This window comes from Capsicum annuum, chromosome 8 (assembly GCF_002878395.1).
Source record: "Capsicum annuum cultivar UCD-10X-F1 chromosome 8, UCD10Xv1.1, whole genome shotgun sequence".
NCBI lineage: Eukaryota > Viridiplantae > Streptophyta > Magnoliopsida > Solanales > Solanaceae > Capsicum > Capsicum annuum.
In genome coordinates, this window is record NC_061118.1 from 44,402,073 (window position 1) to 44,418,919 (window position 16,847).

A 16,847-nucleotide genomic window follows, 5' to 3' on the forward strand; every position below is an offset into this window, starting at 1 on the left:
AAGAAGATACAGAATGTGAAGTACAATTATTTTAGTGAAAGCACACATCGTTTTGGTTAAGGATGAGTAATAAGGCTTACCTATATAGACTATCACCTCCTAATTGTTAAATTGAATTAAAGAATCCAGATTAAGACTGCGAACATCTGTTTTTTCCATGAAGTTGTTTCTACCATACCAGCAGAACATGTTGGAGATTTGTTTAAGCATGAGTAATAGGGCATACCTTTTGGCGCCCGTCCGGGTTGTGAACCTTCTGATTGTTAAATTAAAATAAAGACTCCATTTCAAGCCTGCAAACATCTGTTTCCCCCATAAAGTTGTTGCTACCATAACAGCGGAACATGTTGGAGATTTGGTGTAAAAAATGAACTCCAAAATTAAAAGTGAAGAACATGTTTTGATTCGAAAGTGAGTATGTTTGGTTAAGCAGTAGTAACAGGACATACCTTTTGGTGGCCGTCCGGATTGGGAACCTCCTGATTGTTAAATTGAATTAAAAACTCAACATCAAGCCCGAGAACAGTTATTTCTCCCATGAACTTGTTGCTAGCATACTACAGGAACATGTTAGAGATTGTACGTAAGTGAGTATGTTTGGTTAAGCAGAAGTAATAGGGCGTACCTTTTGGCGTCCCTTCGGATTGTGAACGTTAAAGGCAAGACTCTTCCCTAGCGTGATGTCGTAGGGGCTAAAAAGTTGCTTGTTATGGTTTACGTTGGCATCCCTGGAGTTTGTGATTGTTGGAGGTGACCCTTTGTTTGTAGCTTTTATGTTTTAGGGTATGTCTATTTTTATTTTATTTTTTTATTTAATATATAAAGTTGGGTTTTTTTAAGTTGGGGGTATTTTAGTAATTTCACTTTAAGTTTTTTGAGTTGGTGCTTTTAAGGTAGTATAGATAGATATAGATTATTATATTAAAATGCTAAGAATCTTTGAAAAGTGGTTTAAACTTTTACCCTTCATTAAAAATCTTTGAATAAATAACATTATTTAATTTTAAATAATCAAACGTTAAATGTATGATACATGTGTGGTTAAACTAGTGTGTGTGTATATATACACATATCAATTTTAGGCCACCCTAGAAACATGGGTAATGGTGTGCAAATTCCTGCAGCACAAGCACAACAAAGAAGAAGATGAAGACAGCACATCAATGTCAGAAGAAATGTAAATTACAGCTGTAAGAATAGCCAAAAAGCAATAATAGAGAAGAAGACATAAGTACTTACAGCAAAATATTCGTCGGCACAAAGCGACAAAATAAAAAAGAAGATTGGACCACTTAGTCTAAAAGCAGCCACAAAAGGAAAAAGGAACCTTATCCAGGTGAGGGACTAAAAAAGAAATAGAAGACTTCTGAAGGATGACCCAAAAATTTGTATGATGAAAACTATTTTACTGACTAAGTTATATAAAATTCCGCATACCCTGTTTGCGAACAGCACCTTTCAACTTGGTACCAGAGCCAACAAGATTAAAATACTCTATGAGAAGACCTCATAAAAATATTAAAAATTATAGAGAAATCAAGAGAGAAATAAAAAGTCTTTATTTTGAATATAAAACACTTAACAATACAAAAGAAGATCCAATGAGATTAGATCAGCTAATCACCATAATCTCTAGATTAGAGTATAAACTAATTGGACATCTGAAGTTCAGAAATAAAAATAAATGCATAAAGAATAAAATAAAGAACAAATTTTAAAATTGCTTTAGAATAAAAAAAAAAAGAACTTATTATTCAAAAAAATCGTTATGAATATAATTCATTCGCAAGAATTTGCGAAAAATCACTATTCTCTCAAAGGAAAGTTATACTTCAATTGGAACTTGAAATTTTTCACTATGAGAATAAGCTCAAGCATAATCTATATTAACTCGCTATGAGTTATAACGGAATTTTACAAAAGCTTGATGACCTTATTGACATGCAAAAGTATCTAGTTGTTAAAATCAACCTAATAGAGAAGGAAATCAAGCTTATCAAAGATAGTTCACCTATAAGGGTAAATAACCTTATTGAAAGGGTTGAAGCCTTAGATAAAGAATTAGGAAAGAAAATTAGGAGAGAAATTTCTCTCCTACCTTCTCTAATAAAGGTACATATCAAAAGGGAAGCCTCGATGAAAAGATTATATCTAGCTTTCTAAAAAAAAAAATGAAAGGAGGAAATAGAGGAGATATCTACTCCTAAAATAGAAGAAAATCCTAGTTCCAAATTAGAAGAATGTTCTAGTTCAAAAAGTAAAATAGAAGAATAAAATGAATGACATAGACGAATTAGTTTATGCATTAGAAGAACTTGATCTAAAAGACCAAGATTATCATGTTCTTATGAACAGAGGAGATACAGGAGGACCACAATGAAACTTTAGGAGTCCTAAAGAAAAAGGAAGCTCTTCTACAGAGCCTATGCAAAAGGGTAATTTCTTACCTAAATCCAAAAAAGGAAAAGACTATAACAGTCAATATCATAACAACAATAAGGCCAAATACATGCCTAATAGACTTCCAATAGGAGACGCTGAATCTACTCAGTTTTTAAATCTAGATTATAAAAGAAAACTAGGAGAAGTTTTGGATTTATGGGTTAAAAACCAAGAATTATTCTTCATCATGGGAAAAGGAGTAAATTATACCAGTGAAGAAAAATATTTAATTGTTATTAACACCTTTACTGGAAAGTTAAACAATTGGTTTAGAGGATTATCACAAGATTCTAAAAAAATATTTTAAAATTGAAGTCCTAGAGCAGTTTGAAAAATCAACTAGGGGAGGAATAAACCATATAGTAAAATATGTTGGATGTGAATTCTCAGGTATCCAAGGAGATGTCTCTAAAGGAAAAGAAAAACAAAGGCTATTAACAGCAAAATGGCTAGAGAAACTTCAAATTTGTAAAATGTGCAATATTCATGAATATACCTTTGAATTTGAAGAATACTACTACAATCTGTTTGATAGTAGCATAAACATGAAGTCATATATGGATAAATACTTCCAAAAACTATCAGGATTTTGGGCTAGTTATTTCAGGAAAGAGTATGCTAAAGAAGATCAAACGGGTGATTCATTAGGGAAAAAACTTTCATTTCTTAATCAAAGAATTAGCCAGCTTTGTATGTTACATAATATACAAAGAAAAGCCAAAAGAATCAACACCCAAATTTGCTGTGAAGATACAGAAGTAGCATCACAATGGGAATGTCATGAAAGAAATTCTTTAAAAAGAAAAATAAAATAAAGGATTAATTAAAAGAAAAAATATTTTCAAAAGAAATTATGTATCAAGAAAAAGGTACTTCAAAAAATGAAGAAATTTCAAAAGAAAGTCTACAAACAAATGTAAGTGCTATAATTATGGAGAGTAAGGCCACAAAAGTTATGAGTGTAACAAAAAGAAAGTTAAAATCTCTAAAATTGATAGACACGAAATTGATTCTGACTTGGAGTCAGTAACATCTATCAAAAGTGAGGACTTTTACGTAGAACTCTATGAAGAATTTTCAGATTCAAGTACTGATTTAGAAAAATGAGTCAAGAGATTGAGAATATAGAAGAAACCACTCAAGTTATAGAAGCTGAAGAAGATCAGCGAGGATATGCTTTAAAAGCAACATTCGATGGATAATTATTAATAAAAATTCAAGGATTAAAATTTAACCTTCGAACTGAAGACAGTCCGTTCAATAGGTTACAAAGAACCTTTTCAAGAGATAAAATCTCATACCACAAATATCAAGAAATGTAAAAGGCAATAGACATTACTCAAACCAACGGAAGACATAAGCTTAACTATTAACAAAGCAAATGATCGACCAAATCCTAAGAAAAAATTTGGAAAGAAAAAAAAAGAAGATGAATTACGTTCATCTTGGAGGAATCCAAATAATGATAAAATCCACTTTCAAAGAAGGAATTAACTATCAAATAGTTATCAACCTTTTGGACGAAAGATTTATTAACACCAGGGAAGGAAACCTAGGTATTGTTGAAGGAAATTTGGCTTACACCAAATTATTATTTACCTACTATCCAAGGTATTGTATATCACTGAAGGATGCTAACTTTAATGAAGCCTTAAGTCTATATTTTCAGGTAAAAAGAGATGATTTATTTAAATCAGGTAACCATATTATGAGCATTTATTATCAAGCTCTATATACAGTTACCAATTCAAATTATGAAAATATCTATAAAAATAAAAGCTTGGTTAAAATTGATCAAGAATGTCCAGGGATAGCCAGAATAGTTGAAGCAAAAGTTCAACAGGCAGAAATCCCGAGTGAATATGAAATTTAGGTTGGAGGAGTCCTAGAAATGGAAAGCTCAAATACCTCAAACCCGAGACTCTCTATAGAGTATGATAAAAATTCCATAAGAAGAGATAATTCTAGAAGAATTACCAATGAAAACTCTAACAACATTACTAAAGTTTCAGAAAGATCCTTTAATGGAAGCGACTGGAATAAACAAACCGTCTTAATTCAATCAGGATCTTCAACAAATCATGTTAAGGAAAGTATCCTAGACGGTTTAACCACGTATGAAGGTACCCCCTACATTTATAAAACATTTGAAGAAAACAACTACAACTGCTCAAAAATGATAAAACTATCAATTCAGTTTGAATTAATTAGAATAATTGTTCCTTGTTATATTACCAATCATGAAAATGATTATAATAAATAGAGAAAATGGCCAAAATCCCCCCAACCTTTACCCCAAATCCCAACTACACACCTATACTTTGCGAGCGTCCTATGACCCCCCTAAACTATTGACATAGCAAAGAGAGTGAAACTCACTCCCTTTAAGAGAGTGAGCGCCCAAAGAATATTGAAATTTTTTTTTTAATCAACTCATAATTCTTGAGGTCAAATTGGTATTTAGAACACTCAAAAAATTCTATTTTTCAAATCGGGTCAAACCCAAATCCAAATAAACTCTCACTTAATAGTGACACCACTGGAAAATTCTTGAATTCTTGCCAGAAAATCAAGAATATTTCTTGATTATTTGAGAGGATTGCTCAAATGTCCTTTTAGATAATTTTTTGACAAAATGGCTTTAACTAGTTCCCTTTAGACGTCAAATTATTGATATACCAGTGCATTATCGAGACTGTCAAACAGTACCTGCTCTTGTTTCTTGGTTGCTATAAAAGAAAAAAAATATAACCACTACATCAAGGGTGCAAAGATGGTTTACCACAGAAGAAAGATCACCACTGCTACACCACCTCAAACTAGAATTCGATAGGAGAGCAGATAACAACAATATCCACATAGGCTCAAATGCATTTCAAACATTCCACAGAGGAGCAGATCATAATAATACCCACATAATCTCAAATGCATTTCAAACATTCAAAATGCAACAATACCCACATAAGCTCACTGTCATGTTCCTGTCTACCACACGTTTGATGAAATGCCAAGATCAAATTAGAAAAACTACTATTTTTTAAAAATAAAAGGACAAATATTTCATTAAACAACTCTTGATATTCAGAATCCTGATTCAAACCATAGAAAAAACATCAATTTATATATTCAAAGAGCTACAAGACAAAACAAAACATATTTTAATCCCTTTCACCCCTAATTCTCCTAGCAAGCTGAATATCCTTTGGTATAATCGTAACCTTTTTAGCATAAATCATACAAAAATTTGTATCCTTAAATAACCCCACAAGATACGCTTCTGCCACTCTTGTAATGTAGCAACAGCAGAGCTTTGGAACCTTAGATCCGTCTTAAAGTTCTGAGCAATTTAACGAACCAATCGCTAGAATGGAAGCTTGCTAATTGTTTAAAGTGTTGATTTTCTTACTGACTTTGTGCTAATTGCTTCCTTGGTGCTTTGCCTCCTATTGATTTACGATTTGTTTGCTTCGTATAAGCCATTAGAATGTTTAGTTTATACTCTTGTGGAGTTTAGAATTGTTCGATTTGAGGATCTATAGAAATGAAATTGAGTTGAAGAAGAAAATGGATCAAAATAGGGAATGGGAAAGAGAGAGAAATTTTGTTGAGGAGAAAATAATATATAAAGAGAAAAGGAAAATATATAAAGTAAAATAATTGATTTTTTAGATTAAAAAAGAAAAAAATAGCGTGGCATGACGTGGCAGCGCGTGCAGGCCACTACTTGAAACAAAATCTGGGTATGAGCTTTTAGGCGGGAAAATATTTCATTTTAAATATGTTCAGGGGGGTTATAGGACCCCCGCAAAGTATAGATGTGTAGTTGAGATTTGGGGTAAAGGTTGGAGGGGCTTTTGGCCATTTGGAGGATTTCTCAACAGTTTGGATCAATATAATATCCAAAAAGAAAGAATTAAAATAACCTTAGGAGAAAAACTTGTTTTATCCCTAAAATTTAAATACCAAAAGAAATCTCTTTTAGAGTAGCAGTATTCGTAGAATTTACTACCTACGAAACAAAATTGACATCATGTTGTCAGATAGATAATGGTTTTGAAGCCAATTTAGCTAAAAAATTTTACAAAAGATTGGAAAACTAACAATGTTAATGCTTCTGTTGTCAGTATTACAGGTGATAGGGAAAAGCTTACACATTATAAAGAAAATATGGAAATAATTTTAGGATCGAAAATTATTTTGATAAAACATGTTTATGCTTATGATAAACTAGAAATTGATTTCTTACTAGGAAATGATTTTATACAATAGTTTCAGGATTATCATCAAACAATATACATGGTTACTTTCAAAAATCCATGTAATCATTTTATAAAAATCCCAAGAAAACATAATCCCTACGTTTTGACCAAAGAAAGGGGAATTTTTAATAGAAGATTTTTGGATAACCCAAAAAATTATTCATGTAAATGTCTTAATCTTGAAAAAATAAAACAAGATTTACAACATTCTTATGGAGAAAATTCATTGAAAAAATGGACAATAATCATGAAAAGGCAGCTTTAACTCTTAAAGATCCTAGTATCATTATAAAAGTTAAACCCATGCTTTACAATGAAGAAGATAAAACTGAATTTAAGGTTCTGATACAGGAACTTCTTAACTCAAATTAATAAGGGGAAGTAGAAGTCCACATAGCAGTCCTGCATTCATGGTTAGAAATCATGCGGGGCAAAAAAAAGGACAAGTTTGAATGGTAATAAACTATAAAGAGCTAAATAAAATTGTGTTTTTGATGGATATTTTATTCCAAATAAAAATAATCTTATCCACCTTGCTAAAGGAAAAACCTATTTTTCAAAATTTAACTGTATAAGTGATTTTTGACAAATTAAATTATCAGATGAATCAATTCCTCTAATAGCATTTAGCACTCCTAATGGACATTATGAATTGTTGGTAATGCCATTTGAATTAAAAAATGAGCCCTGAATTTTCCAAAGAGAAATGAATAAAATATTCTCTGATTTTTTTTTAATTGTCCTCATAGACGATATTTTGTTATGCTCAGAAAACTACCAAGAACATTTAGCACATCTCAAAGAATTTTTAAAAATTTGTGTTAAAAATGAAATTATTTTTAGCCAAAAAAAGGCTGAAATAAATAAAAATGAAATAGAATTTCTTGGAATGATTATTTTAAAAAATGGAATTGAGTTACAGACAGAATTTTCTGATAAACTAACAACGAAACAAAAGATACAAAAATTTATTGGTTGTTTAAACTATGCAGGTGAATTCATCCCGAATTTTGCAAAGAAAATAAATCCTTTGCAAAAACTAATTAGGAAGTCAAATCATCTAGGATAGACCAATGAACATACTCTTTGTGTTCAAAATCTAAAAGAAGAATGTGCTAAGCTTCCAAAGCTTAGATTACCTGAACCAGAAGACAATTTAGTCTTACAAATGGATTTCTCCGACTATCATTGGGGAGCATTATTACAAACATATTTAAATTAAATCTATAGATATACTAGTGAAATTTTTAACGAAGCAAAAGTTAATTAGTCCACAAATGAAAAAAAAATTACTAGCAGTAATAAAAGGAATACGAAAGTTTTCAGCATTTTTATTACCAAAACTATTTGTGGAAAAAATAGATAACACACAAATATCAGGCTTGATATTTAATAAATTATCTTTCGAACCACTATACAGAAGGCTACACAGATGACAGGTATTGTTGTCATTCTATTCTTTTAAAATAGAAAATATTAAATGATCTGACAATATTTTTGTAGATTTTCTTTCAAGAAATGTCCAATATGGACAATAGAACCCAGGTGTTGGTCAACAAAATATTTCAAAGAATGAATAGCATTGAAGAAGCCATAAGTGAAAAAAGCAATATGTTATTTAACATTCGTGATGAACTATCAGTCTTGTCTGAAAAGGCAAAAAAATTACAATATGAACTAAATCAGCTTAACACTGATCAAGCTAAAAATATCACAGAATTTCAACTTCTCTATGAACATCTGGATACCAAACCTAAGGGATCAAAAGTCCCTAACAAAGTGTCAGGAATGTCCCACTAGAACCTAGTGTCAAAAACATCTCGATGGTAAGCTCGAATATGCCAATGGCTGAGTCTTCGACCCCAGAAAAAAGCCGAGCACAGGGAAAATTCCCTATAGAAACAACATCAGTAAAAACTGAAAAAACTTTTTATAAATCAGAAAAAATGACTAACTCTTTTGCAGGTAAAAGATTTTCTTCTTTTCAAGTCAGAAAAATCCATCCAAAAAAGTAAGAATACATCGCATTCACCAGACAGATTTACAATCTACCAAGTGAAAGTGGGAAAACTTTTGAAATTCTAGGAACAAAAAGTTTGTATCCAAGAATTTCAATATTCCCAGGTGGAAGTCCTAGCTTCACAGCTAAACTATTTGAATTCGGATATATGGATCTAGTTTATGCCAATTCAGATTTATCTGAATTAATGAAATTACCAAACTAATTGACAAGTTCAATAAGAAACTATGCTGAAAGACATGGATTCTATTGCAGATTTTACAGCATATTCATGGAATTTAAAGACAAAAAATTATTTTTTTCAATGATTAATTACATCTCAGTGGAAAAATTAAAGACTTTCAATATCAGCGCAATAGGTGTAGATAAAAAAACTCCCGTATTTGAAATCACAATGAATTTAAACAAGGAGAGCTTTAGGGATGAAGGCCTTGTACAACATCCTTAAAAAAAATTATGAAGATAATTATAAAGTCCTTGATAGGGATAGACATTGGTTTTTAATGACCAGAGGAAAATCAAAGTCAGTAGTTCTAAAGGAGAAAATTACTGAATTTGAAACACATTAATTTCAGGCCACCCCAGAAATATGGGTAATGGCGTGCAAATTATTGAAGCACAAGCATAACAAAGAAGAAGATGAAGACAACACATCAATGTCAGAAGAAATGTAAATTATAGCTGTAAGAACAGTCGAAAGGCAATAATAGAGCAGAAGACGTAAGCACTTACGTCAAAATATTCGCCGGCACAAAGAGATAAAATAAAAAAAAAGATTGGACCAATTTGTTTAAAAGCAGCCACAAAAGAAAAAAGGAATATTATCCAGATAAGGGACCAAAAAATAAATAAAAGACTTCTGAAGAATGACCCGAAAAAATAGATAATTGTAATTCTACCCCTCCTTACATCTATAAAAGGAGCGATAGCAACTCAACAAAGGCAGACTACATTTTCTCTGAAACTTTCCATCTTAGAAAAATGTTAGGTGTCACAAAAATGAGTGAGTAAAACACTTCTATCATTAAGGAAAGATATCTAAATAGTTTATATGTAAGTATAAGGAAGATCTGATTAAAGATTTTTCTTATGTAATATTTTCATAAAATAAAGAGTTTTGTTTATATATCTTCTATCCAATTCATATGTAAGCCACAAGCAAAGGTTGCGATCTTCCGCCTTATCAGAAAAAAGACAATAGGATAGGCTCAGACTAAGTGTCATCATAGGCTAAACAATTTTTCATTACGAAGAAAGAGAAGTACTGCGGTACTAATACAACTAGCAAAAGAAGAAGTCGAAAGGTATAAATATTAAACTCCGCGCTTCATGAAACTATTAGCATAAGAAGAAATCTATCTTCATATCTTTTAAATACTTATTCATACATACTATATGATACTTCATACATACTATATGATACTAAGTACCGATAGGGAATAAACTCTATCATGAAATTTTTAATATTTCAATGAGTTATTATACTATTTTTCTTGATAAAAAAAATATTAATCACCATTTTAATGGTAATTAAATTAAATAAAGATTTACAAGAGAAAATTCTTGAAAAAAATCATAGATAACCTTGTTAAAAAATAATGGTGTATAAATGATTATTCATATATAGATAGTGATGATGAATTATACTATTTGTATGATGAAAACTATTTCACTGACTAAGTTAAATAAAATTTCGCAAACCCTATTTGCGAACAACACCTTATATATATATATATGTATATATATATGTGTGTATAAATATAGAGAGAGAGAGAGGGAGGGGGGGGGGGAGAGAGAGAGAATTTTAATGGATGAAGGACACTGCATGGTCCACTATAAAACAAATGGCCCAAGATTGGACCTTTGGACATAACATGACCTGTCGGTCAATATAATTTCAAGAAATAGCCAGTTATATTTTGAGCTGTTTTCATGCTCTTTCCCTTTCTCTCTCTCTCTCTTCGTGCTCTGCTTCTCCTTTCTTTTTTTCCCTTTTTACTAGTATTATTTATTTTCTCGTTTTTCACTACTCTTTTTTTAAAAAAGGAAAAACATCTATTGTTCTAGTTGCTCCTCTCCATTGCTTCTCCAGTAAGCCCTTTAATTCTTTGCTTCAGATTGTAATTTTTTGTTTGTTTTAAAAAAATAAAATAAAATAGTGAAGTTTTTGCGGTGTGATTTGAATATCTTTTTTGGTCACTATATCAAATGTTTTTGATTAAAATTGTATTGAGTGTTTTATTTGTTTCTTGAAAATCGATTTGTCTATATTGAATTCCGTGTTATATATGATGTATTGTAGCAATCTCAGTTTGAAATTCAGAATTGTATGTTGAGAAAAAGTGGCAGTATAATTGTTCTGAAATTCTAGACTAAATTACATTTTTGGACTGAAATTCTAGTAGAAGTATATATTTTGATGGTCAGGTGTTTACTTATTGTGAGTACATCCTATCCTCTTCCGATCTCGTTTGTGGGTTTATATTTGGGGATGTTGTTTGTAGTTAATATGATGGAGATAGTTAGAACAATTGATTTCCTTCACTTTTTAAATTTAATTCTTAGTAATTGGAGAAATGAATGTTGTATAAAAACTGAGTAATTATTGTATATAGTATGTATTTGTATAAGATTTCCAAGGAAACTGTATAGATTGTATAGGAACTGTATACAATGTGTATAGAAATTGAATGATTACTACATAGATATGTATATGTATAATATTTTTATGAAACTGTTTAATTATTGTGTAGAATATCCATTCGCCTAATTATTGTGTAGAAATTATATAATTATTTTATAGAAATTGTATCAATTTGTATAATTGTTGTATAGAAATTATATAATTATTTTATATAAATGGGATCACTGTGTATAATCATTGTATAAAAAATGTATAATTATTGTATAAAATATGTATAATTATAGCTAAAGGTTCTATAGAATCTGTATAAAAATGTATAGTTGTTGTATGAAATATTAACATGCATATAGAAATTATATCATCATTGTATAGAATATGTATATATACAAGATGTGTGTAAAAATTCTATCATAGTTTATTAAAACATGTCTATGTGCTATTAAAATATGTTATTTTTAAAAAATTGTATTTTAAAAAACTACAAAATTTTATTTGGTTACAATATTATAAATTTGTATTTGATTGTTTAAAATAAACAAAAAAAATTTATTTGATTGTTTTGTTGATAGAATTAAACAATAAATACAAATATCAGTTTTCTAGAAAAAAAATGAGCACAACCAAAAAAAGGAGAAAGGAAAAAAACTACAACTAGCAGAAAGAAAAAACAAAAAACCAACTCGGAAAACACAACCAAAAACAAATACAATTTGTACACTTTATATAATAATAATAATAATAATAATAATAATAATAATAATAATAATAATAATAATAATAAAAGAATCAAAAAGAGCATCAGCAAAAGTAAAACAAAAAATACAAAATCAGCAAAATTAAAAAAAAAAATGAAAAGTCAAAGAAAGCTTCACAGCTTGCAAAATGGCTAAAAAATGGGATTTTAAATTCATGGGCTATTTTCGTGTTTTTTTTGTTTTTTGGCCGATAGCCTGTTCTTGTCTTTGCCCCAATTTTAATCGAGATGTGTGGGTGCCATGGCACTCCACGCTAACACGTAGATCTGCTGCAGATGCATATTAACTTAACTTTGCACTAGATTATGCGAATTCTAATTTAAAATATTAGTTAGATTCTGATTCCTAGTTTTATACTAGAAGAGCTTGTTAAATTTGGGTGATATATCTATACCGAGTGAAGTATCCTAAATGACAATGTCACATGCATGCTTCGAACAGGGACGGAGCCACCTTAATTCCAAGGGGTCATCTGAACCCCCTTCAACGAAAATTATACTATCTTTATGGAGTACTACTTTTACATGATTAAAAATATTTTTAATGTATATACACTAGATGTTGAACTCTCTCCGGTTAGTTCAAATATTTACTTCGTAACCTCTCAATGAAAATTCTATTGTTCCTAATGTTTTCCAACACTGACTTTATAATATTCTTAGACTAAAGGAATTTAACAGATGTAAGTCAAAAATCCAAAACATTACATTCTATTTTCAATAGGATCATGCTACAGAGCCTAGATATTGGACTTATCAAATATTGGAATGAATCAGATTTGCAGATCTTTCTTGATTCTGCCTTCTTCGCCTTTATTTCACTCATATCTATAAAAAAATCCCCGTGTTGGTTGGTATGAGGAGAAGGTTTAATGCATATAAATCTCTGTTGCGATTTCAATTGTTATGTGAACTACTCATTTGCAAAAATTGTCTGGTTGCATTCTTGTGGTTCAATAAATAAATTTTGAACAGAAACTAAGAGAACGAACTTATTTATAATCCCAATAGACTATGTATTCAAACTGCACGTATAAACCATACCCGCAACAAACGTATTGTGTTTCCGAGTAGGAGTAGTGCCATTAAGCCACACCATACTGTAATTCCAATTTCAATGATCTGACCAAGTGGTTCACTGTCCTTCTTAGGCGTGAGGATGTAAATTGATATTCCATAAGTGAGTGCTACTGAGGTAACTGTCAACCACATGATAACCATCAAACCCCACATGAAAAGCCTGCGCCTGAAGGGCGATCTACTTATCAGCAGCAAGATTGTGCTGAGAGAAGAGACAAAGGCAATGGTGTTGGCATGAAGGAAATATCGATACGATCTGGCATGATTATAAGCCATTACTGCTTCCCCTGCTTTATGTGAGGGTATTCCCTGAGCGTTCAATTTTCCATTTTCTTGCCAAACACCTCCTGGAGGGTTCACTCCAGCTTGGAATGCCATGGTTGCAATTAGTGAGGCCACCACCATTATTGTCTCGCGTTTCTTGGAAAGCCAATCGCCTTTTGATGGGGGCTTTTTCGACTGATTTTCTCCTAAATATGCTGGTGATGAAGGTACTGAGAATGGTTATTTCCACCAGTCTTTGGGAATTTTTATAATATTTTGAATGATGGATGCTGAAATATCCTTTGCCCTTAAGCCTCCAGCTTCTCTAAGACACTCTCCAATGGATAAATCATTCATATCCCTCTAACTCTGTGCTAAAATATCTAATGTTGTATTCCCATTATCATCCATTTCATTCACACCTATTTGATTGGTCTTTAGCAAGTACTTGGCAGTCTGCAAATATTGGTAGGTAGTTTAGCTACTACTAGAAGAAAATGAACTCAATTTATTGCTAAAGGAGCAAAACCATATACCTCAATTTGCTTATCAGCAGCGGCCAAATGCAGAATGTTGAGGCCATCACAATCCTTTGCATTCAAGAACTCATGGTCCCATTTGTTACTTCGTTTGTACTTCGGGTACACAGAATCTGTATATTACAACACCAATTTCAACTTGAGTTCAAGTATAAACAAGAACACAATGAAGTATATCAAATACTCTCAACACAAGATCAAAATGACCTTTCCAAGAGGTTTATTTTACTTTGCAGAAATTAAGATGGAAACAGAAAATAACCAAGTCGTCCGAATTCACGGATTTTTCTTAAGTAAATAATCCCCCTCACTGTACCCTAGGTTGTGGAAATTTTCCTCCCAGGATAAAATGGCTAACAAACCAACAGTAGCGGTACCTCAAATAGTTGGAATATCTTCAAACTCACAAAACGTTTTGAGTGATCACATAGAATATTTTTGAGACAAGAAGAGAGTTTTTAATCTGAAAATTTTGTACTAAACCTGTGGAAGAAACCAGTTTATATAGCCACAACATGCCTCTTCTGAAAAGAGGCAATGGTTCACTCCAAAGGTTATACCTGTATTGTAAGTTCATGTCTGTTCATCAAAGATTGCATCTTTTCCCGAACAGTTATCTCATTTCATGAATCAGTGTGTCACTTCATTGAAGAATTACATCCTTCTGAAGCATCATTTTGAACCATTGCAACCTTCTGTAGCCTCAGTTCAGAACAATGTATTATTTCTGAAGCAGTAGTTCACTTGAAATAGTGCAACTGTTACTGCATGTATATATAAATGGAGGTCCGAAACTGTAGAAAAATTTTTACTGCATTTTTCCTTGGCATTCTTCAGAATTCAAATAAAGTTTGTCCAAAAAGATAGATCTCATCGATCGATCATTTGCCAAATCCAAGTACAAATTCGAAGCCGAAGCTGAGCCGAGTTAGCAACGACGACGATGACGCGAGACATCTATTATTTCTTGTCTCACTTTTCATGTGGAGTAAGTGTTCTTGATTATAAACACTTTCAAGTTCTCTTCTTCCACCAATGTGGGAGAAAGAGTAAACTTTCTAATTTGGGAGTACACTTTCCATTTTAGGGTCTCCTTCTCCTCCACCATTTTATTCTCTATTTTTCCATTCACACTTCTTTCATATACTATGAACCCAACAATCCCCCACATGAATGGGGAATGACTATTTTTCGTAAAATTTTTACAGACAAGTATGTGATCATCAAGCAAATACTGATTGCATCTGGATAAGTGGGTTTTCCTTTGAACTGTCCATAGAGAACATGCATCGGATGCACTCAGTCAATCAGTAGATTTGAAATCTTTGAACCGTCTAGCTTTAATGTACACCTAGACAATACATGTCACACAATCAGCCTTTTAACGTTTATGGTTTTCATGGTTTTATTCTTTTCAGAGATGAACACGTCCCGGTTTCATGAGAGCTTAGAGAATAGGCCTTTACTAACATTCTCTTTGAAGTGACTTCCACTTCACCCTCGCATAGGTGATTTCTAAACGTTCAATCCTATAGATTAAACTATTTGGTCAAATCTACCAAATTTAGATAATCATTAAAAGACCTTTCACCTTAAGTCTCATCCTAGTTTACTATACATTGTCTACATCATGAGAATGAGTTGGGTAATTGACAATGTTGAACCTGTCAGACACAACTTTGTTTGATCTCCTTGAACGTAGCTCTTAGGATCTCCAGTTTGCTAGGTAGAGTTATCGCCATGCTGACTCGTCCTAGGCCTTAAACCTATTCCCTTGGATGTTCTTTCCACTCCTTCTCTATATAGGCCTTTTGTAAGTGGATCCGACACATTATCCTTTGACTTTACATAGTCAATAGTGATAATTCCACTAGAGAGAAGCTCCCTAATGTATTATGTCTCCGTCGTATATGACGAGATTTATCGTTGTACATCATGCTCCCTGCCCTACCTATTGTCGCTTGGCTATCATAGTGAATACATACTAGTGCCACTAGCTTGGGCCAATACGAAATATCTTCCAAGATATTCCGAAGCCATTCTGCTTCTTTACCGGCTTTATCTAATATGATAAATTCAGATTCTATTGTAGAGCGAGCGATACAAGTCTGTTTGGATGATTTCCAAGAAACTTCTCCTCCACCGATAGTAAATACATATCCACTTGTGGATTTTACTTCGTTCGATTCGGTGATCCAATTTGCATCACTATATCCTTCAAGTGCCGCAGGATATTTATTATAATGCAAAGCATAGTTTTGAGTGTATTTAAGATACCCCAAAACTTTTTCCATTGCCATCCAATAAGTTTTGTTGGGATTACTCGTGTACCGACTCAATTTACTAATTGCACAAGCTATGTCTGGTCGTGTATAGTTTATTATATACATTAAACATCCCAATACTCTTGCGTACTCCAATTGTGAGTCACTTTCACCTTCATTCTTTCGAAGTGCAAAGTTCACATCCAATGGAGTCTTGGCAATACCGAATTTCATATCCTTGAACTTGTCAAGTACTTTTTTGATATAATGAGACTGTGACAATGCTAATCCTTGTAGATTTTGATGGATTCTTATACCTAAGATCACATCTGCAACTCCAAGGTCTTTCATATCAAACTTGCTCTCGAGCATTCATTTAGTTGCATTTATGTCATAAATATCTCTGCTGATGATCAACATATCATCCACATATAAACAAACAATGACTTGGTGATTTGGTGTGTCTTTAATATATACACATGTCACATTCATTTATCTTGAATCCATTTGCCAACATGGTTTGGTCAAACTTTGCATGCCATTGCTTAGGTGCTTGTTTTAGTCCATAAAGTGACTTAACA

The 16,847-nt window shown here is 31.9% G+C and overlaps 1 protein-coding gene and 1 pseudogene across 1 annotated transcript; both read right to left on the minus strand.

Annotated features, from left to right (window-relative positions):
• Positions 1–5,600: 5,600 nt before the first annotated feature.
• LOC124886585 lies at positions 5,601–5,922 on the minus strand (annotated as a pseudogene).
• Positions 5,923–13,021: 7,099 nt separating this feature from the next.
• On the minus strand, positions 13,022–13,960 carry LOC107857247. The gene has a single exon (XM_016702176.2). It carries the CDS (start codon positions 13,602–13,604, stop codon positions 13,140–13,142), a length of 465 nt encoding a protein of 154 aa, XP_016557662.1. The 5' UTR covers positions 13,605–13,960; the 3' UTR covers positions 13,022–13,139.
• Positions 13,961–16,847: the final 2,887 nt, after the last annotated feature.